At 28.8% G+C, this 23,794-nt stretch overlaps 2 protein-coding genes and 1 long non-coding RNA gene across 3 annotated transcripts; 1 reads left to right on the top strand and 2 right to left on the bottom strand.

Annotated features, from left to right (window-relative positions):
• Window positions 1–13,335: 13,335 nt before the first annotated feature.
• On the bottom strand, window positions 13,336–14,539 carry LOC136077821 (uncharacterized). Its single transcript, XR_010637310.1, has 2 exons — window positions 14,393–14,539; window positions 13,336–13,595 (listed from the first exon to the last, which is right to left on the bottom strand). It is a non-coding gene; the product is annotated as an uncharacterized LOC136077821 (long non-coding RNA).
• Window positions 14,540–18,360: 3,821 nt separating this feature from the next.
• On the top strand, window positions 18,361–21,075 carry LOC136078373 (uncharacterized). The gene has a single exon (XM_065794108.1). The coding sequence runs from the start codon at window positions 18,361–18,363 to the stop codon at window positions 20,023–20,025; it is 1,665 nt and encodes a 554-aa protein (XP_065650180.1). The 3' UTR covers window positions 20,026–21,075.
• LOC136078877 (uncharacterized) lies at window positions 20,073–21,758 on the bottom strand. The gene has a single exon (XM_065794694.1). It carries the CDS (start codon window positions 21,756–21,758, stop codon window positions 20,073–20,075), a length of 1,686 nt encoding a protein of 561 aa, XP_065650766.1.
• Window positions 21,759–23,794: the final 2,036 nt, after the last annotated feature.

Below are 23,794 nucleotides of genomic sequence, written 5' to 3' on the forward strand. Positions count from 1 at the left end.
TCATAAAAAGAAACCCGGAAACTCGCAAAATAAAATATTACCGCTCAATATCTTTGAGCTGTAAGAATCCAAGAAATTCCTCTCACAAACCATAGCCTTCTCTCAAGACGAATTAACAAACTGCACTCTCAATGATAACTGTTAAGATTCTAAATTATCAGCTTTTTCATCAACTATGGCCGAGAATCCAACAGCATTGTTGGCAGCTTTTACAGTATTTTCTCGCAGAGCATGTTTAGACAAATTGAAAAAATTATTCTGCGTTCAATGTAATATATAACGGGTATTTTCAGCACCTGTATCAAAATTGTAAACACTGTCCTCTCTCAATCTTACACTCATAAAGTTGTTAGACATTTTCTTTGTTATTATATATCTCACGTAATATAAATCATTTGTTCCGCAAAATAAGATTGTAAAAATTATAGGATACAGCTTCTTTTTATTGTTTTCAATAACTTATTTTACTGATTTATCAAAAGCTGAAAAAAAAAATTTTGATTTAGATCACTTTTGTTGAACTTTAAATTTTTTTCAATTAACTATTTTAGGTGTCCCAAGAAGTCTTTACGGTCTTATCACAGAGCACGATGGAAGAGCATTTCAAAAAAAGGTCATTCTTTCTTAACGATGTTAAAAAATTTGCCCAAAGGTGGCATTGAACCACGGATCTCAAGAGCAAGAGCAAGGACGCTAACCACTGCGCTACGACTGAATTGTTGATGCCAAGTGTTCAGCATCTCGCTGAGCCCCACGATGCCATGCTGAGTTGGTATGGTTTTTGACACGTTTAGTAAAATGTTTATATTTTGTGAAAAGATTAGTAATGAAGACACTTTAAATTTCTTTTAAAACTGGTTGTGGAAATAAAACACAAAATACCCAAAGAACCTTTTTATCTAGGTGAATATGAAAATCATAGAGTATACCAGGTATTTAGAAATATCACTTTTGAAATCGTAGGCTGGCGAGGATCAGTTAACAAACAATACTCAACTACAACAGGAATTTTTGTTGTACATTTTACATAGAGGTCAATGTCATAATACAACCTAGTATCTCCACTTTAAGTTTGTCAGATTCTAGTTTACGAGATCTGCTGACAATGAACAAGCCAGTTTTCGGTTTTTTACTGACAGTTTTTTTATTAAATAAAAGAATAAGGTTTGACTACCGTCAAACTATTTTTAATAAAAAAAATTTTATTAAAATAATGCCATTTAGTTTTTGGAAAAAATAATTACTTATATATTTTTAAAGTTTGTTAACACCTAACGCGTTATCTTTATGGATAATAAAACCACTAGAACAAAAAATTTTAAACCACAAGAACAATAAATGTTCTAAACTTTAAAGTTTAGTTAGAGAAAAGTTTAAAAAAGATTTTAGCAAACGAAGAATTTTTTTTTGATCGTGATCTTTTTACATTTCATTATTATTCTATCAACAAATTTTTGTGCATAACTTGTTTTCAAAATCAATTTTATCAAAGTTCAATTACTTTAGTAAAAACTGTTAACATTTTTCACAATATTTTTACTTTGAATGTCCTAAAGCAGTTTTGAACCATTGAGCAACTTTTTTTCCAACTAAATAATACCCTGACGGACATTTTTTTCCCCAAAACCGTACAAGTAGTTAAATATTTTTCCAAAACCGTAAAACATCAAAACGTTCCAAAAACGTAACGAAACATCACTAAAAAATAATTTTTTATTGAAACCGTACCGCTGTCTCAGGAAACTTTGCCGCTGCGGCATTATTTCCTAGAAAAAGTGCCGCTGACAGAAAATTTTACGGCTTTTTTTTTTAATTAAAAAAAGTATGTATGACCAAATGTACAACTATCTTGTTAATTTAATTGTCAAAGGTTGTCATTTTGGCCGATTGAAGGTGGTCATTTTGGCCGAGACAAAACGTTGGCAAAACTCTCAGAGAGGTATTACTGAAAAGGGATGGTAGATAATGTTAAAAAATTTTGTAAATATTGCGATAAATATCAAAGAGCAAACAGGTACGTTGGGTTAATAACCTAATTTTTACGATATTTTAATAAAACATAGAACATATATATATATATATATATATATATATATATATATATATATATATATATATATATATATATATATATATATATATATATATATATATATATATATATATATATATATACATTTTAAACACCAAAATAAACATCAAAATAATAGTTCTAAATTTTTAATTACTCTAAATAATTTGACTTAAAGTTAACTTAAATTAACAAATTAATATTTTTTTATAATTACAAATTTCTAAACCTAAATCCGACATGATAAAGATTACGTCGTGTAATAATGCAATTAGCCCTCCATCGGGCGCGCTTGATCAAATTGATACAAGTCAATCATTTTTATCTTGTACGAGTTTTTGAGTTATGACTTATTGTTCTGCTTTTTAGTAGCTTCATTTTTTCTTTTCTTTTTTAGCTGTATTTTATCAAACGTAATTATATCAGTTTGTTTTGAACTGTTTCTCATCATTTTGTTCAAACTGATATATTGTGTCTTTGTACGTTGCGTTTTGTATCTTAACCTTTGTACGTTACATTTTGTAACTTTGAGAAAAGTAATATTTTTTTGTTCTGGTAAATAATTTTTAAATTTTTTAAACATAATTCAATATATAAATTTGTATAAGTTTGATAGATGAATAATTTATTATGTTTACAAATTTTAATATTTTCAGGTAACCTTAAAATGAAGAGAAAATTTGAAAGTGGTGCAAGTAAAAGGCGGCGGAGAAAAGAGTTGGTCAAATAAGTATGCACCAACGCGAAGAAAATATATATTCGTTTTTAAAAGAATTACAAAATACATTTCAAATTGAACCAGCAAACCAATCTTAAAGAGTGAGTGACAGTAGTAATATTGAAAATGAAGTTGTTCCAGTTGCAGAAGAGCCAAAATCAGAACGAAAATCAGCAGAAAATTTAAATTTTGTAAACCAGGAACAGGTTGAACCCAAAATCTCATTACAGGAAGATGAAAGTGCAAATAAATTTCGAGATATGGACCCAGAGACAACAGATCAGACTCATCAAGATAATCCGGTCAATTTTATTGACATGGGATTATCAGCAAGAACATTTCTAGTCAAGAAAAGTCTTTTCTTAAGATTACTTGCTTTGAAATTCCAAGTAATACTGTTGAAGACTCTAATCATCATGCATTTCTCTATCGTTTATTAAACAAAACTCTTGCAAACGGAGAAACATGCAAAAGATACTGGTTGTGCTGGAGTATTGAAAAACAATCTTTGTATTGCGTACCTTGTTTTCTTTTGAACAAAAATGCTGCAAATGTTTCATTTTTCTCTGGTTTTGCCGGATGGGACATTAGTTGAGGTTGGAAAAGATTTCAAGATCGACAAAAATTCAATTTATCATAAAGAAAACTATGTTGTATGGAAATCTGCTAGTAGAGCAGCATTATGTGAAACTTCAGTTGATAACTTACTTTTATCTGAACTCAAAACTGAAACTGAAAATTGGAAAAAATTATTCCAACGTATTCTAGATGTTATTCTTTTATTTCTTAGCGTGGATTAGCACTTTTGGGTTCAAATCAACAAATAGGTGATCGAGCGAATTAGAACTTTTTAGGTAATAACGAACTTCTTGGCATATATGACCCAATTTTAGCTGAGCATGTTAAAAGTGTTTAAGAATCACAACATTGTATGCAGCAAATACAAGCTCATTATCTTTCAAATCGAATTCAGAACGAATTTATTGATATTTTTGGTTCACATGTTCAAACAGCAATCCTCCATGAAATTGTGAAAGCAAGCTTATTTTTCAATAATAGTTGATGCTACTGTAGATTGCTCGTACAAGGAGCAAACTACTCTGGTTAATCGTTATGTTAAAATTTTAGACAATTCGAACTTTTCAGTTGAAGAAAGATCTATTTTATTAGAAAATTTTTCAAGAAAACTGGAGGAGAAATTGCTGCTCGAACACTAGAAATATTGAAAACTTTGAAGCTGGATTTCGAAGCCTTCATAGGTCAAGCTTACGACAAGGGTGCTATATGACTGGAAAGTATAACGGTGTGCAACCGCTTTTGTTAGAACAAAATCCAAACTGCATTTTTCTAGCTGCGGAAATCACACATTAAATTTAGTTGGTGTCGATTGCGCTGATTCATGCAAAGTGGCAGTAACGTATTTCGAAACATTTCAGCAATGAAACAATTTATTCAGTAGCAGTCTTCAAAAGTGGGAAATTCTAAAACAACATTTTCCCGTTTCGTTGCATGGAATATCCAGCACAAGATGGTCAGCACGGATTGATGGTGTTACACAACATTTGAATTCAATAAGAAGTGCTTTAAATCAACTTGGGGTGCTACATTCAACAGCTCAGGCTAAAATGGAACTCAATGCTATTCAAAGTTATATTTCCAAATTTGATTGCATTTTGATCTATCTGGATGAAGCTACTCACAATGATTCATCAGATAAATCTAATCATTGAAGCACGCCATGCTACTCTTGATGTTGAAAAGGATGACATTGAAAATTTATGTAAGGGCATTCAAAGGTTGCGTAAGCAATTTGATAAGATTTTAACCAACTTAAAATTTGTTGCCAGAAATGTTGGTGTTTCATGTGAGTTTTTAACTAATCATCATTTGCCAAGTCAAGATGATGCCGAGCTGTATTTTAAAATCAATGTATATTTTGTCATCAATGGCTCAATTCATTCTGGCCACCGCGATGATTTCAGTCGTTACAAGAAATTTGTAAACTTTTTGGATTTCTATGGCAGTTTAAAAATTGAATGACGAAGATCTTGTATTGGCTGTTCAATATTTTCAGCACAAATATGACAAAAAAATCTCAAAAGAACTTGAAAAAGAGTTAATTTGAAACTAGACTGCACACCAAAAAAGTTGCTGGAAGAAATTATTGGACTTGGTCTTTAAGGTGTCCTTCCAAACGTTACAATTGCATTACGCATTTTCGGCAGTTTGCCTGCGTCGACGTCATCGGGCGAACGCACATTTAATATTTTAAAGTAGATAAAAATTTATCATCGTTTAACTATGGGGCAGGAACGGTTGAATGGACTTGCTATGCTGAATATAAATTATGATATTGCACGAAAACTGGATTTTTCAAATATAATTGCTGCATTTTCAGAACAAAAAGCAGGAAAGACATTTATGAAAATTAAATAAAACTAATTCATTTTGTTTTATATACATTTAGTGAGTTTCTTTAAATTTTATTTTCAAAATGTGGCCATAATTTAAAATTATTCATTTATAGTAATTTGCAAATAATTACCTATTGAAAAAAACCAATAAATAAAAATCAATGAATAATCATTTATGTAAGAATCATACATTTGTGAAATCTGAATTGTAATTTTCACAATAAAGTTAGTCTAACACTCCACTCGTACGGTCGTACCCTTCCAATAATGTGCTAGCCTACTAATTACACATTTCCTAGGCCTCCCTAAGAAATGTGTCATTAGTAGGCATATTTCTTGGCTAGTTTACTTGATAAACGCACCAAAAGCGCCAAATCTGTGAGTAACGGTCTATCTTATTACTAGCATTTATTCTGAAAGTTACATATTTATTTGGTCCCGGTTTATCTGAAGAAATAAATGGCTTTGCATTGACTTGGCATTGCTACCTTCCTTTTGGGGTCTCCAATTTATAACTGGCCCAGGCCTCTCCAAACCTCTGAAAGGGCCTCTATATATTCATATATATATATATATATATATATATATATATATATATATATATATATATATATATATATATATATATATATATATATATATATATATATATGTATATATATATATATATATATATATATATATATATATATATATATATATATATATATATATATATATATATATATATATATATATATATATATATATATATATATATATATATGTATATGTATATATGTATATATATATATATATTTATTTATTTATTTGCTCTTCTAATTATATAACACGCTGTATTGAGTACTCTTCCTGGAAATATTAACACAATTCCTACATTAAATATATATATATATATATATATATATATATATATATATATATATATATATATATATATATATATATATATTGAATAGAAATTAATATGGCAACCACTAGATCTACTGTTGTGGTGTGGCTTGTTGGTAAACCTACACAAACTCTGTCGACTGCCAGATTTCCTTCAAGAGGGGATATTCTTCGGAGGTCGCTCTTCCATCATATAAAAGAAAAACAAGAAGTGAAAAAAAGTATTCGGGCAACAATTGAAGCAGTTCTTGTTATATGGGAGAGAGAAAGAAGTCCAACTCAAAGAATTGATAATGCAGAAAGAAAGTTAAAAAAAACTTTATGACGAATATCTGTTGCTGAAAAAACACCGACGATCAAAATTGGACAGCTGTCAAATGAAAGAAGGACTTTTTCATGCTGACCTTGAAGAACTTTTTGATATATCAACCAAAAATGCATCAGAAGTTATGAAAAACGATGAAGATAAAGCATTTTTACATGAGCAGCAAGAAGATCCATTAATTTGTGGCATGGTAGGAATTGATCGGAATTTAACAGCTAGGGAGGCACGGAAATGAGTCCAAGAAACTAAAATGGAATTGAGGCGTCAAAGCAGTAAAGCGGAACTGATGAAAAAAGCTGAACTCATTTCTTCTTCATCAGCAGTTGACATTGTGAGTGAAAGTAGCTCAAGTTCCTCGGATGATGATGAATATCAGACTCCTTCCGCTTCCAGCACACTGAGCACAAGTGGTTCAACGAAAAAGAAAATGAAAGTTCTAACAAATAATGTTGTATCGCCTCTTGATCGTGTTAATATTTCTGATCGCCGTGCACTCTTCATGGTTGGAACAGTTGCTCAGGCTCTTGGTCACTCTCTGAAAGATTTATCATTGTCGTAAAGCACAATCCGCAGAGAAAGGCAATCTGTTCGTGAAGCGCTGACTACAGCTGACAAGGTTGATTTCTCTCCTGATGATCCAATTCTTCTGCATTGGGATGGAAAGCTCTTACCTGATATAACTGGTGGTCAAAAAAAAGTGGATAGAATTGCCATGCTTGTGACTGGTGGTGGGGTAGAAAAATTGCTGGGCGTTCCAAAGATTGATCGAGGTACAGGTGAGCAACAGGCTGATGCTTGCATGAAGGCTCTTAAAGATCGGAAATTGGAAGAACTTGTTCAGGGACTGGTTTTTGACATTACTTCATCCAACACTGGGTTTAACATTGGTGTCTGAACAATAATAGAGCAAAATCTTGACCGTAATCTTATATGGATAGCATGCAGACACCATGTCTTTGAAGTCATGCTTTCCACCATTTTCATGACTGCATTTTGAAGCAAAATATCCAAATCGTACAATTGTAATTAATGCAGCAAAAGCTTTTCATCGCCTTCTGTAGTATTTTTATGAACATCTGATAGGATTGGCTTTCTTTGATTCCCGTGTCGACAACAACATCAAGAGAGACATAGCAAACAACCTGAAACAACAGCCAAAACAGAAATCTCTCAAAAGACTTGATGCTGCCACATTCAATTGTCTCAGTATAATGTCTTCCTTCGTTACACAACGCACCGCAGAACTTTTCGATCTAATTTTGAAGAATGGCAAAGAAAAAGCTGAACCATTTTTAATAAAAGAATCTTCAGAGTGGGAAATGGATTCAACATATCTTGAAATGAAGCACAAGGTTCGTCAAATGAAGATTGTCAACGATTAGGCGGAACAAGGCATAGCACTTATAACATACTTCAACAAAAGCGTTACAAAAGATGAAAACCAAAAGCAGTTTCTTCTTCGATTGGTTGATCTTCACCGAAAGGAATTTCCAGTTGCATCAAAGTCTACCCTGATGAAGATGACTGTTGAATGATGAAAATGATTGATATATTATTGCCTAGTGTAATTACATAGTAGTACAGTACTATATTATTGTTTGTTTAACATTAAACATCCACAATCCATCACATAATAATAAGTAATTAATAATAAATAATTTACTTGATTATTTATTAATTGATAATAAATAACATTAAACATCCACAATCCACCACACAATAATAAGTAATTGATAAAAAATAAGGAATCAGGAAAATTTATTAAATAAAAAATCTGAATTAATTTCTAAATGTAGGCACGAAAATAAATACCTCTTAAAAAATTATAAAAACAAATGACCAAATTAAACTATCCCCATTCTAAATATGTATATATAATATATATATATATATATATATATATATATATATATATATATATATATATATATATATGTATATATATATATATGTATATATATATATATATGTATATATATATATGTATATATATATATATATATATATGTATATATATATATATATATATGTATATATATATATATATATATATATGTATATATATATATATATATATATATACAAATTTGGAATGCGGTGGCCAAAAGTTAAAGACCACTCATTTTTTAGTTGGTTTCTTAATCTTTAAATTAAAATTAAGAAGATTCTAATTGACATATTAAATTTTTTTTTTTTTAATATCTTGTTAATTAAAACATACGGATTAAAGTGGTATAATTTTTTTAATCTAATTCTAATTAAATAGCGTTTAACTTATTAAAAAACTGATGAGTACTTATAAATCTTCTTTAAATAAATTGGACAAAATTTAACGACCACTTTCAAATCTTTAATTTGCACTTATTAAAAATAATAATTCATCATTTTTTTTAACTGTCTTAACTGCTTATTACATTGGCTATAAAATAAAATGTCGAAACCTGAGCTTCGATATCAAATAAACATTTGTATTTTGAATTGCAATAAGGATATAAAAATATTGCAAAAATGCATGCAAAGATCGAAGAAAAAGACAGATACGCGGCTCTTGTATTAAAAGAAGAAGGCTATAGCATCAGACAAATAGCAGAAAAGCTCAGAAGGTCTCACTCTTGCATAATTAACATAATTCAACGATACAAAGAGACCCGGTCAATTAATGATCGTCCTATGACTATATTTGAAATTTTATTGCGTCCAGTCCTATGACTGGACGCAATAAAATTTCAAATAACCGTGATGTTCGCTCGTTAGTGAGATTAATGAAAGAAAACAGACAAGCATCATCTACAGACTTGTCTACGAAATGGACACTGTCAAATGGTCTAAAAGCAAGCCCTAGAACTGTGCGAAGGGTCCTCCACAATTTAAATTATTTGTGGCGTGCTGCTGCATAAAAACCACGCTTAAATAAAAAAAAAAATTTGCCAGGAAAGAGTGGTGCAAACTGCATAAAAATTGGTCAACAGATCAGTGGAGCCGTGTGGTCTTTAGTGATAAAATGAACATTGAGGTAGACAACAGAAAAGGTCGCGTAATGTTGCGTAGTCTTCCAAGCGAACGGTTCGATGAATCATGCATTTTGAAACGAACAAAACAAGGCAGTGGTTCAATAGGCATTTGGGCCTGTATGGGTGCCTGTGGAGTTGGCGTTTTTCATTTATTCGATGGTAGACTCAACAAAGAAAGGTACATCGAAATAGAATAAAATTCAAGTGCTTCCATGGCCTGCCAATAGTCCAGACTTGAATCCAATAGAGAATTTATGGTCGTGGCTTGATCACAAGCTTGGTAAAAAACAACTTTACAATTTGGAAGATTTGAAATCTTCTATCTCTCATCATTTAAAAAATGTGCCTGATGAAGTAATCAAAACTTTAATGAATTCAATGCCATAACGAGTACAAGCGTGCTTGAAAACAAATGGAGGAACAACACGTTTCTAAATTATTTTTTTATTGCTTTTTGAAATATTTTTGAAACAGGTCTTAAAATTTTGTCCAATTTTTTTTCCCATTTATATTTTTTACTAGTCAGTTTTTTAATTTTTTAACATTATTTTGTAAAAAAATTATAAATTCTTTTATAATAAATATAAAATGAAATAAAAATTCTTTCTAAAAATGTTTTTCTTTTTTTGATAAATAAAATTTTTCCAAAATAAAATTATACTAAGTTTAAAAATAAATTTTGAAAAAAAAAAGATGCTGTATATATATATATATATATATATATATATATATATATATATATATATATATATATATATATATATATATACATATATATATATATATACATATATATATATATATACATATATATTATACATATATACATATATATATATATATTATACATATATACATATATACATATATATTATACATATATACATATACATATACATATACATATATATATACATATATATATATATATATACATATATATATATATATATACATATATATATATATATATATATATACATATATATTATACATATATACATATACATATATATTATACATATATACATATACATATATATTATACATATATACATATATATATATATATATATACATATATATATATATATATATATATATATATATATATATATATATATATATATATATATACATATACATATATATATCATCGACAAGGCCAAACCATACTCCTTCACGACAACGCCAGACCCCATGTTGCACAAGCCGTCAAAGCCACACTCCAAGAGCTCGAATGGGAGGTCCTTCAGCATCCGCCGTATTCTCTGGATTCTTTTTTGTTGCATTATTCAATAAATTTAGTAACATTATTGAATAAGAAATAATTTTGTAAATAAAACAGAATAGTCAACTTACTCAAATCAGAACTAGTTTATCTAAAATATTTTATTTTTATCAACACTTCTAATTTCAGGCATAATATTTAGATAAATATCATGTTTAAATCTTAAATCTGATTAAGTAGACACAGATTTAGAGTACTTTACCGTGATTTTAAATTATAAAAGGACATAATATAAGGCCAATTAAGAAAAATTATTGCTGTAAAGCTCCGTGTCACGCACGAATAAGCAAAGGCTGCAGCATTAAGTTCCTCATTAAAATAATATAGGATAGGATATAGAATATTTGAACAAAAAATATATTATTTGATTTATTTGCATTAAGCTAAAGATAAAATAAACCATACGACAGTTCTTTGAGATATTTCATTCTTTATCAGAATGTTATTTGAATACAATATCACATTCATAAACATCTTCAATAAATCGATGACGTCGATTTTATTAAAGAAGTTTATGAAAGTCAAGATATAGTATGCTTTCACAAAGATCCAAAGAATGTTTTCTTAAAAATTTTCCCGGATATTAAATATTTTGCGATGTCAATCATCACCCATTCAATCTTATCTTCAATCCTTCTAATTCAATTGGACTGAGTTGGCAATGCGAAGATTCATATAAAAATCTAAAAAAAAAACTAAATACTAATAATAACAATAATTTAAATAAACTAATAATTAATATAAAGACAGAAATTAGATTATACACACATGATACTACTATGATAATAACTATATTAATATCAAATAATTGATTAAAATATAATATTATTATTCAATTTGCATTAAGCTAAAAATAAAAAAAATTCATACGACAGTTCTTTGAAATATCTTTACGAGAATGTTGCTTGAATACGAGATATCACATTCATAAACATCTTCAATAAATCGATGACGTCGATTTTATTGAAGACATTTATGAAGGTCACGATATAGTATTCTTTCACAAAAACTATTCCAAAGAAAGTTTGCTTTGAAATCTTTCATAAATATGTGATGTCAATCATCAACCATTCAATCTTATTTTTCAAATTGGAACTCCATTGGACGATTAGAGTTAACAATGCGAACATTAGTTAAACATCGAATTAAAAAAAGCTTTTCTTCATCACCTAAAAATATTATGCTAAACACAAATTTATAAAATGATATTACAAAATAACTTTCGCAACTTTTTAAGAAGTTTGTATTATAAAAATAACTCTTGATTATAGCTGAGGTTTATCGATAATCAATTTTATTTCATTAGCTAATGATGATTGATTTTTCATAAAAACATTCAATAAATAAATTATCGTTACAACTTTTACTTAAACACAATAAAAGTTAAATACTAAATTTTAAACAAACAAATCAAAGTAAAAATTAAATACTAAATATAAACAAACAAATAACAAATTATAATTGAAATAATATTATGCACATAATAATACTCTACACAATATTACCAATATTAATACTAAATTACATTTTATATAAAAAGTCATATTATTAAATTTATTTACATTTTTAGAAAAATACAAAAAAAAAAGATACAAGTAATATGAAAATTACATTATGTAACGAGAGGCAAGATGATACAGTACACAGTGGTTCTGAATACTGTATGCTTTTAAATTCATTTTAATAAGAGACAATAAATATGAATATAAAAGAAGTTTTTAAATTCATTTTAAAAAGAGATAATAAATATAAATATACCATAAGATCGAGATCTTTTGCATAAGAAAAAACTCCATAAATCATTGTTGTGTTCATTACTCAAAGGTACTAAGTCAACAAACCAGGTTTTTTTAATGAAAATTGTACTTATAGTTGATTTTTTGTTTGAAAAGTAAACCAAATGCAACATGTTTGATATCATGACAAGACATGATTTGATATTATTAGATAATAAATTTACCAAAAGCTTCGAGAATATGTCAGAAATAAAAAACATGTTGATTTTAGTTTATTACAAAATCAACTATAGATTGAGTACAACATTTATTAAAAAAAAGCCTGATTTGTCGCCATAGTACCCTAAAGAAAAATAAATTTTTGTAAATGATATCTTATTGAATAGCAAATAGAACCAAATGTAAAAAACACTACTGATAAATTAAGCTTACAAATTTGCTTTGCCTGCAATTTAAGGTGATTATAAAATTTTATATCGGAAGACAGTATTTTGGTATGATATGACAGACTATAGGGTTGTATCAATGTTCAATGGATACAAATCTACAGGTAACTCCTTACATAGCATAGATAAAATTATTTTTTTAGTGATATATAAAGTTAATAAGTACTTAACCATTCTCTTTCTTATTTTAAGAACTGACAACTTTTTTAAAAAGAACTAAGAAAGGTGGATATAATTTCCATCTTTTCTCACTTCATACAACTTGCTGAAGCCTGAATGGTTTGATGCTACATTCGCCATCAATGCAGGAAATTATAAAATTAGATAACTAAAAATAAAATGGGTCCTGAGAAAGGTCCTTGAGGTATTCTACATTTTACAATAATGTTGTTTAAATACGAGTTATTATACAAACACATCAAAAACGATTCATTGAGATTTAGCAATTTATACTTAATATAGTGACATTACAAACCTTAACTCTAAACAGTAACAGAGTGAGACACAGTATTCAAGGCTTTCTCTATATAAATGTCCTAATTAATACCATCTTATTCATATTAACAGCAGAGGTTCTCTCATTAAAGGTTGTTAAAAATTATTTACATGAAGTTGAATGCTTTAAAAATCACCAGAGAACTGATTGGTCAGCAAATAGTTTGTAACTTTCTGCAACGATTGGTCCCATAACTCTACAAACAATTCATATCATAGAAATAGCAATTTATCTTTTAACAATCTAATATGATCTTTACAATTTAACTTTTAACAATGTAATAATAACAAAGCTGTGTCACATTTAGTAGCATTAAGCGTTTCATTACACAATGAAATCTCATAACAAGGCCATCATTATTGCAATTTAACTTGCATTGCATTTAAAGTACCTGTTGTAATTAAATTTAATTCTAAACCGCATCAAAAATCATTTAAACTATATAACAAAAATTACTGAAATATCTAAATTCAGTATTTGAAAACAATTATATTTTTTTAATAATTTTTTTCCTAAAACAATCTTATACTTAACATAATCTTTTCTTTGTTTATCACAATTTATTATTATTATTTTTTTTAATGTATTAAATGAAATATTTTCAATAAAGATTAAACACTTTAAAGACCTAATGATTCATTTAATTCATTGATTAACTAATTTATTGAATTAGTTAGACCATGATACAAAGAAAATTTAAGATCCGCTGCCTGTTCTAAACCATCGAAGAAACAAATCCGTATTAAAAAATTACTTAAAACATAACTTGGAAACATAACATTGAAATACTGTTATTAAAAAAAATAAAAGCTCTTTCCAAAGATATATAACTAGCATAGTATTTGATCAATTTAAAAATAAAATCCACATACCTAATATTTAAGTTTTAAATATTAAAGACTAGAGAACAGTAAAGTTATTTAAATTATTATAGGGCAAAAAACAAAAACTTATTAGGTAAAAGTAAGGAATAAATATAAAAATAAATCTTACTCGACAAATGTTCAAAATCGATGGTAGGTAGATCATATTATGTTCGTTATCATGATTCATCTTATTATCAAACATGAATTCTGAAAAAACGTATTCGCAAATCAGGCTACGTGGCAAGCCACACCAACTGAAGAACTTATATCAAACTTTACCAGGTTTTATACAACCAGTTATGTAAACATGCGCATGCGTATTGTTAAAAAATTTTGAAAAAAATATTCTAGGTTTTTCCGTGGTTTTTTCCTCGGGAAAAGTCTTTTTAAAACCGCGTCAGACCTGGTAACTAATATTTTCTTCAGGCACAAAGGATGTACTTCTAAATCGAATTAAAAAGTTTAATCGATATCTGAATTTGCTCAACAAAATAAAGAGCAGGGCTGATCGAAATTTCAAATTTGAATGCAGTTTAGATCCTTTTATAATAACGCCAAATTCTGCAAAATGGGAAATAGAAAACTCTAAAATGCCGTTTGTAGACCAAAAGATATTTAAAAAATATTTGTTGAATAAAAATGAGGGAAGAATTGCCCAACAAGAAAAAGCTGCACGTATGCTTCGAAGTAGAAGAATAGTAAATGTTAAAGTTTTTCAAACTAATTTGAGTAACACTTTTGTAAAAGCAATGGTGAAAAAATCATATCAACAAAATGCCAGACCTGCTGTTACTTTTTTTGTTAATGGAGTGCCATTTAAATCACATTGTCCTTGTCCAGTTGGTTGAAGTAGTTTATGTTGCCCCGTTTTATGTTTACTTTTGTTTTTACAACATTACACATCTACAAAAGAAAAAATACTTGAGCTTACTTGTACACAAACCCTTCAAAAATGGTACAAAAGAATTGCGAAAGGTTCTATTCCATTGGTGCCTCTTAAAGACAAATCAGTAAAATCAAATTAAGTAAAATCAGCAAAAATAAAAAATAGCGCTATTGTATGTTCTGCTGCTGACCCTCACGCTTCATATTTTAAATGTGATGTTTCTAACATATCTCGTGTACTAAATGAAAGCTCAAAAATGAAAACCTATAACTGAATATTTTTATTTAGTACTTTTTAAATATGAGTGGTAGAAAATCTTCTTCAGGAGAGCATTTAACTTTTATCTTTGAAAAAAACAAAAACAGTTTGCATTGCTGATCGTGATTATACCAAAGCAATTTTATTTGATGAAAACAATATTATTTGACGTTACTAAAGTTACAGAGAATTAACACGATAGTAACAAATTTCAACAATTCTGCTTCAAATATACAAACTAGTATTGCAAGCTCTGAAGAAATTTTGACACAAGATATTTTACCTATTGAAGTAATAAAGTGTAATTATACTAAAAAAGATAATAATACACTAAATATTAGGAACAGTATAAAGAAACCATTACTAATCAACCCAAAAGCAAAAGTTTATATAGACATAAGACTTTTAAACTCATCAAAACCACAGGTAGCCAATTATACAGATATAACGCAAAATACTGAAGAGTGGTATCAGTTACGTAGATTTAAAATTACTGGAACTCGATTGCCTCTTTTACTTGGACTTCAGGGAAAAAATAAATTAATGGAATGCTGGAGTACTGTAAAAACTGGTAAAAGGGAAGATGATAAACTTTTATCTATTAAAAATATAAAAAGAGGAGTTAAGTTTGAAAAAACTGCTATTTCTTATTTTGAAAAAGTTTCTCAATCAAAAACAATTAAATGTGGTTTCTTTACACATCCTACAAAAATACGGTAAGGAGCAAGCCCAGATGCTCTTTCTGCTGGTGGCTTCCTTTTAGAGGTTAAAACAAGGGCAGAGAACTGTGATGGACCCCTTCAATCACTAGATCTGTTTCCACATTATTATATACAATGCCAATTGCAAATGCTTTGCGCTGATGCTGAATTTTGTATTTTAATATCTTATCATCCAGAGTCTGAGAGTGGGATATTTTTTTTAATTGAAATAAATAATCCATTAATTAATTTTTTATTAGACATTTGTGACAATATTTTATCAGATTCAAAATGTTTAGAATGGAACTATTATGAAAACAAAGAGTTTTGCTTGCTCTGACAAAAATTGCTCGCCAAAGAACAACACTTTGAAAACCTGAAACCGGTTTGAAATATTGTCAAGAAATACACAAAATCAATTGTTTTATTAAACTTTAAAGAGGATATTGACTTTACAATTGAAATATAATATATTTTTACTTAAAACTATATTTCTTTTTTTTGAAATATTTTTTATCAATTATATAATTTATTCTTTGGTCCTATAGGAGTTAATGTTATATTTGTAATACGGCACAACGTTTGCCAAGTTGATCCTAGTAAATCCATTTGATTTAAAGGCCAGACATTGTTTAAGATTTTCCAATTATGTACTCTCCCAATATAATGTTCAACATGAATACGAGTGGAAGCAATATTAAAATTTTTTTGTATTTCACATTCTGAAAATTGGTACCCTTCTTTTTGTTTTGGTCGATTTAAGTATATACCTTTGGAAGAGCATTGTTCTGTTATTGTAAATTCTTTATCGGAAATCAGTTTTTGAACCTTTTCTAGTTTTTTTAATAGTTTGTTTAGTACGAACTACCATGGCTCGTCTATTTTTAAAACTGCTTATATTTTGGACTATTGATAAAGCAGTTTTATATCTTCTTGCAGCATTTTTAAATAGTAACAATTACTTTGCTTTATTTGTTGTCAAAGTTGCGTTAATATAGCTTTTTTTTGAATTTATAACTCTATTTTTAAGCTTTTCCAACTGATCTGGAGGAACAATAATATCTGGCAAATAGTCGGTGTTCCTATTCCAATGGGCAGAACATATATGTCCTTTTTGCCAATTTATTCCAGAAGTTTTAAAAAGCTTAATGTAGAGTTTCTGAATATTTTCACATCTCGGCAATCGATAAGCTTTTATATGATTTCCCTCATTACTTTTAGATCTAAAGTTGTTGAAACACAAATACGAGCTGCAATACCACTTCATAATTTAGAAAATAATAAGACTAAAAAAACAACGAGTTCAATACATAGACAAACATTGCGCTTTAAAAAAAAGTCCCATCAAGTTAATATTAGTTACCAGATCTGACGTTTTTAATTTAAAAAATTTTAATTTTAGATTTGTTTTTAATCAAATAACAACAACAAAAAGAAGTTAATAATAAAAACCATAATATCATACCATAATATCAATTTTAATAATAACAACATTACATGGGCGTATATAGGGTATGGTATATTAGGCGGCCGCCTAGGGAGAATTATTATATTACTATGTGTCTTGCTTTACATTTCTGCAATGTTAATTATTGTTATTAATAATATATCATAACTACGATGAGCGCGAAAGTGTTACAAACTATGACTAGGCGAAATGGCTTTTTCATGCATTAGGCGAAATAAATTTTGCCTTATATAATATCGGTACCAGGTGTGGATTTAAATAGACTCTAACTAAGGAAACTTAAATAATGCCTACAGTAACATGAAAGTAAGTGGTAAAAAAAATTTTACTTATTCTATAAGTTTTTAGTTTTTTAATAAATAATTTTTATTTAGGAGTATAATTATAATTGGAGTGTCCATTTTTTGTTATAATTTTTCTGCAAATATCAATTTTATATTATGCTATCGATGTGAGATATATTCTCAAGATATTATAAAAAATGGTAGGATGAGGTATATTGTGATCCGTTAGCTTGATTTATTATACATCAAATTCAAGTTTAGCACAAAATGTCTGTACAGATAGAAACCACTCGCAGAAAACATTCGATATGATTGGTCTATTGAAATTTTATAGTTGTTTTCACATGGTTTCCACTTACTATGGCTGCGAGTTTGAAAACGCGCAAACTTGCAATGGACCTTTCCCATAAATCGGCAACTGCGCAATGCATTGTGGTAGTTGTATTCATTTAAATCAAAACAATCCGATTAAAGTATTAGGAATTAAATATTATTATAATGATTAGTTCTTTTAATGCTAATTTAGATAATAAAATTGATGCTAGTTCTTTTCAGAACTCTTGCCAGGCATCTAAAGCTATGTTTCGGGAACTTAAGCATGATGAGCTTATTGCTGTTGACGAAGAAGAATCTATAAACAAGAGTATATCAACTTGGTCAAGAGACATTTCACTTTTACCAAATATATCTCACAATTTTATCAAGAAATATCTTGTTAATGATACTATACATATTGATAATTGTAAAAAAGGAGCCAATAAACACCAAACTCTTGGCTATCGTTTATTTAAAGAAAGCTATGTCAAAAATGTATGTGTTAAAGCGAATGTAACAGCATCCATAAATTTGTTTATTGTTAAGTCTAATGTTGCTGCTTCTATGAAACGTAAACAATACGAAGTTTTTATACACTTGTGCCAATCTACTGGTGAAATACTTTATTCGAAATGCCATTGTAAAGCTGGTGCGGGGGGCTGTTGTAAGCATGTTGCTGCATCATTATATCAACTAGTTGATTATAAAGAGTTAGACATTAAAGTGGTCCCAGAAACAGAAACATGTACTGATGTTTTACAGATATGGCATGTACCAGGTGAATCATCCAACTCTGAAGCAATTTTGTTTTCAAACTTAAATTTTGAAAAAGCTGACGCTTTTAAAGACAAAAATAGTACTCGAAAAAGACCTTTAGTTTCAGGAACACGTAGATACCATTCATTACCAAATTGTTACGAAACCTCAACTTTACAACTTCAAACTCTTTGTAAAGGTTTAGAAAATCTCTGCCAGGGGACATATATATCTTCAATAATTCGTGATAATAACTTTCAGGCATGTTCCTTTTTTATTTCATCTCTGTCAACATTTATAGACAATGATATTGCAGAACCTTTTAGTAAAAAAGATGACCGATTGATTATTATTACTCTATTTGACAATTTAAAAAAGGTGATTGATTTAAGTTGTTTGTCTACTGAACAAAAAGCATTTGTAGAATTACATTTAATTGTTGATATTGAGGAAGCTAAAAATATTGAAGTCAATACAGTTAAACAATCTGAAAGTACATTATGGTATCAAGAAAGATGCAAACGATTGACAGCTTCAAATTTTGGTATTGTAATAAATAGGTGGAAAAAAATTTACCCTACATCAATTTTAAAAAAATGTTTACAAACAAAAAATATCAAAGCAGGAGAAAACTGTATGTGGGGAAAGGTTAATGAAGATATAGCAATAAAACTATATGAAAACATAACGAAGTCAAGTGTTACTCAATGTAGTTTTTTTATAAACCCAAAATGCCCTTGGTTGGGTTGTAGCCCTGATGGAGTAGTTAGCGCTGAAAAAGTACTTGAAGTGAAATGTCCTTCTTCAAAAAAACATTTAACAATTAAAGAAGCGTGTCAAGATAAAAACTTTTATTTGAAATTTAACGATGGTGCTCCAAAATTAAAAATAAACCATCCTTATTACTATGAGTGTCAAGGCGTTATGGCACTAACAGAAACTAAAACAATTGATTTTATTGTATACACAGAAAAATCATTGCACATCGAAACAATAGAGTATGATGCGGAATTATGGAATACAATTATTTTTCCAGAGTTAACAGATTTTTATTTCAAATTTATGTCATCAGAAATATTTAAAGTAAAATAAACGTTTACAGAATATTTATAAAATATTTCTTTTTTTGTCTGGTTACATTATTTGCTATCAGTCTTTATTAGAGGTGGCAGAAAAGTAACTAAATAACAAACTATGACCCATATTTTGTTCATGTCAGCAGCCATTGAAAGTGGAAATGTGTTTTGTAATATTCTGTAGTTTTTGATTCTTGCAATTGCACGTTCGACATGAATTCGCACAGATGCAATTCGTCTTGTTTCTAATTCTTTTTCCAATGTAAGTTGAAAATCGCCTTCAAGAAATGGTGGTATGTTGAGACTAATTCCTTTTGGTAAGTCATTTACGATATCGAAACCTCTATCAGCCATCAGGCTATCACCTTTTTCTAATAATTTTAGTATGCCACAGTGATTTGTTATCTGTTTATCACTTGATCTTCCAGCATATAAATCAGATACAAATGTAATGGCACCACTCGGTGCAATACCAATCAAACCCTTTGCTGTGTGATGATGTTTATATTTTGAAAACATAGCTGATTGAATGCGATAGCTAGTTGGCATCACAGTAAATATTTCAGTACAGTCTATAATTACACGAGTATTAGGGTATACATCTTTAAAGCAGCTAGGCATTGTTTCATTAACTAGTTTTTTTGTTGGCCATATTGGAATTGATCTAAATTTTATGTGCAAAAAATCATACCAAGTAATTAATATCCTACTGGTAGTGCTTGATGAAATATTAAACCGTATTGCTAAATCTTCTATAGGAAAAGCGCAACGTAGTCGAATTAGCACCATGAAAAATTCCTCTTCAACGTTTAATATACGTGATCTTCCTCTTGTTTTAGATGAAGAATTTTCACTTAAATCGTCAGCAACAGTAGACATTGAACCCCAATAATTTAGTGAATATATTTCTGGTTCTAAAAACTTCATGACTACTTTAAATAGTTCAAAATTTTCAAAACCTGTGTAAAATTTGAAATGTTCTTTGTTATGTTTAAACCTTTCAACTGTAAATTGTGATAGAAGTATTTTGTCATTGAGCTTACATATAGCTTCTTTTTGAGTGTTTTCTAACGCTTGTTTTTCTTTTATAATGTCCTCAATTTGATCTTTAAGAATTTTATTTTCTTGTTTTAATGTTTCTTCGTAGCTTAAAACAGGTGTCGATAGTTCTTCACTATAAGGTATTTGTATTGTTTTATGTATTAAACCAAGGCTATTTTTGGTTTTCCTTGGTACACGAGCAGTTAGCTTAACTGTTTTTGGAATAATTGTTGGAACATTATTCATATAAGTTTTTTTGTTCCCTTGAAAGTGTGCTGAACAAACTCTGTGTGAAGAAGAAGGACTAAAGTCTTTTCTGCTAATTTTGGCTAACCATAACTTTCTTAACACTTTTTCCTTGGGTATAACATAAAATGATAAGTTTTTATTACGCTTAGAATTATTAAAACAATTTGGTACACAACAAGTACATCCACCACTTGTTGAACTGAAGTCAACTTCACTGTGTTCAACTTCTCTCAGTGAGATCGAATTCTGTGAAAAGAGTGAAGTTAAACTTTGTGAAAAGAGTGGTTCACTGTTTTCGCAAAGTTCAACTTCTCCGTTAAAAGTGAGTTCACCTTCAGTAATTTCACTATCATCTTCACTGTTTTCATAAAGTTCAATTTCACTGTTTTCACAAAGTTCAATCTCACTGTTTTCACATAATTGAACATCACTGTTAAAATTTATTAGGCTTTTCGACATTTGTTTTGATTTAAATGAATACAACTACCACAATGCATTGCGTTTTTGCCGATTTATGGGAAAGGTCCATTGGGAGATTTTTGGACAAAATTAACGCCGTTTTTAGCCCCCATCTGTAAAAACCACCAATAATATGGAAACGCTTTTATTAAACTCGGCAAACTTGGAGTCAGAAACCTTTGTGAAAGATCCGTCACTATCAAAAAATGTACCCTAACATTGACTTGAATAGGTTTTAACTGCAACTGCACTTGCTATCTGATTTAATCAGACAAAGCAACACAGTAAACCAATTACTAAGATAACCACCATCTCAACATTAGTCAAAAGTTTTGCCAAAAACTATGCATCTAAAATGTTTGTAGAAGTGTCTAAAGTTATGAGAGTCTTTCTTACAATAACGGTCAGTACAGCAACAGCAGAAAGATCATTTTTTGGTTTAATCTCCGTTCTACAATGACTTGAAAAAGAATAAACAGTAACATTGTGAGTCTCTCAAAAAGATTTTTCAGGAAGCTTCAATAGGAAGCCTGATAATCCTGTTGAAGAATATATAAGCCTTCTGCCTTACAAATGTTACAAAACTTGCGCTGAACTATGGATCTCTAGCTTGATAAATATATATACATACATACATGTATATATATTTATGTATGTAAATATATACATGCATATATGTATACATATATGTATGTATTTATATTATCTTTTGTTTGGAAATATAAAAAAAATGAATCAGATATAAAAATCCATACAAAATAAAATATGACTGGAAAAAATGGAAAAGGCTTGAAGTTAGTCAATGGTAATTAGTCAATGTATGTACGCTTTGGTACGCCATGTACAATCTTTTGGGTGACATTGCAAAGTATTAAAATTACCGTTAAAAATAAAGACCATTTGGTTGAAAGCTTGTAGTTAGTTAAAAGCAATATTGGTCAAAAGTGAAATGTCAATAAATTGGTCAAAAGTAAAAGAGACTATAAAACTACACCCTACAAATCATTACAAAAAAACCTACTGAAAAAAATAGTTGAAAGGAAAGAAAAAGCAATTTATGATTAAACTAATTTTATATTTGCAATCTCTTAAGACGACTCAAAAGATTGCAAGTTATATGAATCAGGACAACAAGATAAAGGGAGCAAATTCCGAAGAACTGATGTTCGAGGAAAAAAACTAGATGAATAAGAATTTTTAGAGCACTTAGGAACAGTCACAGTAAAAGAATGAGCTCTTTAGAAAGCAGTGCCCATTATAGTATTTATAGAACAGAGAAAGAGAAGCAACATTACGACAATGTAATAATGGTTGGAATTTGGTTACAAGAGCAGTTCCAACTATGCTTACAATGCGGTTTTGCACCTTATCTAAAATAGAAAGGACATCATTCGAAGATTCGCCCCAGATATGGCAACAGTATTCCATACAAGGATGGATTTGAGATTTATATAAAAAAGAATAAAATCCGGAGTAAGAAAGTGGCAAGCACGATAAAAAGATGCAACCTTAGCAGATGCTTATTTTGCAATCCATATGATGGTTTCTAAGAATGATTGAAAGTAAGAGTTAATTCTAGAAGATGAAGGGTAGATTACACATTGAGTACATTACTTTTCATAAATATAGGAAGATCTAGATTATTGCGATGATGATTATTTTTATGTTGGGGAATTGTACATGTTTGAAATCACGTAGATGCGTGTTGAAAAGTCACGTGTTATTTTCAATTGTAATTAAAAGTATTGTCATGAGACTTTTTTATTTTTGTATATATAGAGAGAAGATTTTTGTGTAGAGTTAAGGTGAGAAAATACATTTTACAAGTTCTAATATTATTAAAAAGAGTAAAACTAAAAAGTTTGAAAAAAAAAAACGAAAAAAAGAAAAGAAAATAATTATAAAGTTTGCAAAAAAGAAAAAATCATTAAAAAAATAATTTACATATCGGTACATATACGTATTGTAATATATACATATTCAATACAATACCTTATATATATTTATATATTTTTAAATACTAAATATATATTTAT

This window comes from Hydra vulgaris, chromosome 03 (genome assembly GCF_038396675.1).
Source record: "Hydra vulgaris chromosome 03, alternate assembly HydraT2T_AEP".
Taxonomy (NCBI): domain Eukaryota; kingdom Metazoa; phylum Cnidaria; class Hydrozoa; order Anthoathecata; family Hydridae; genus Hydra; species Hydra vulgaris.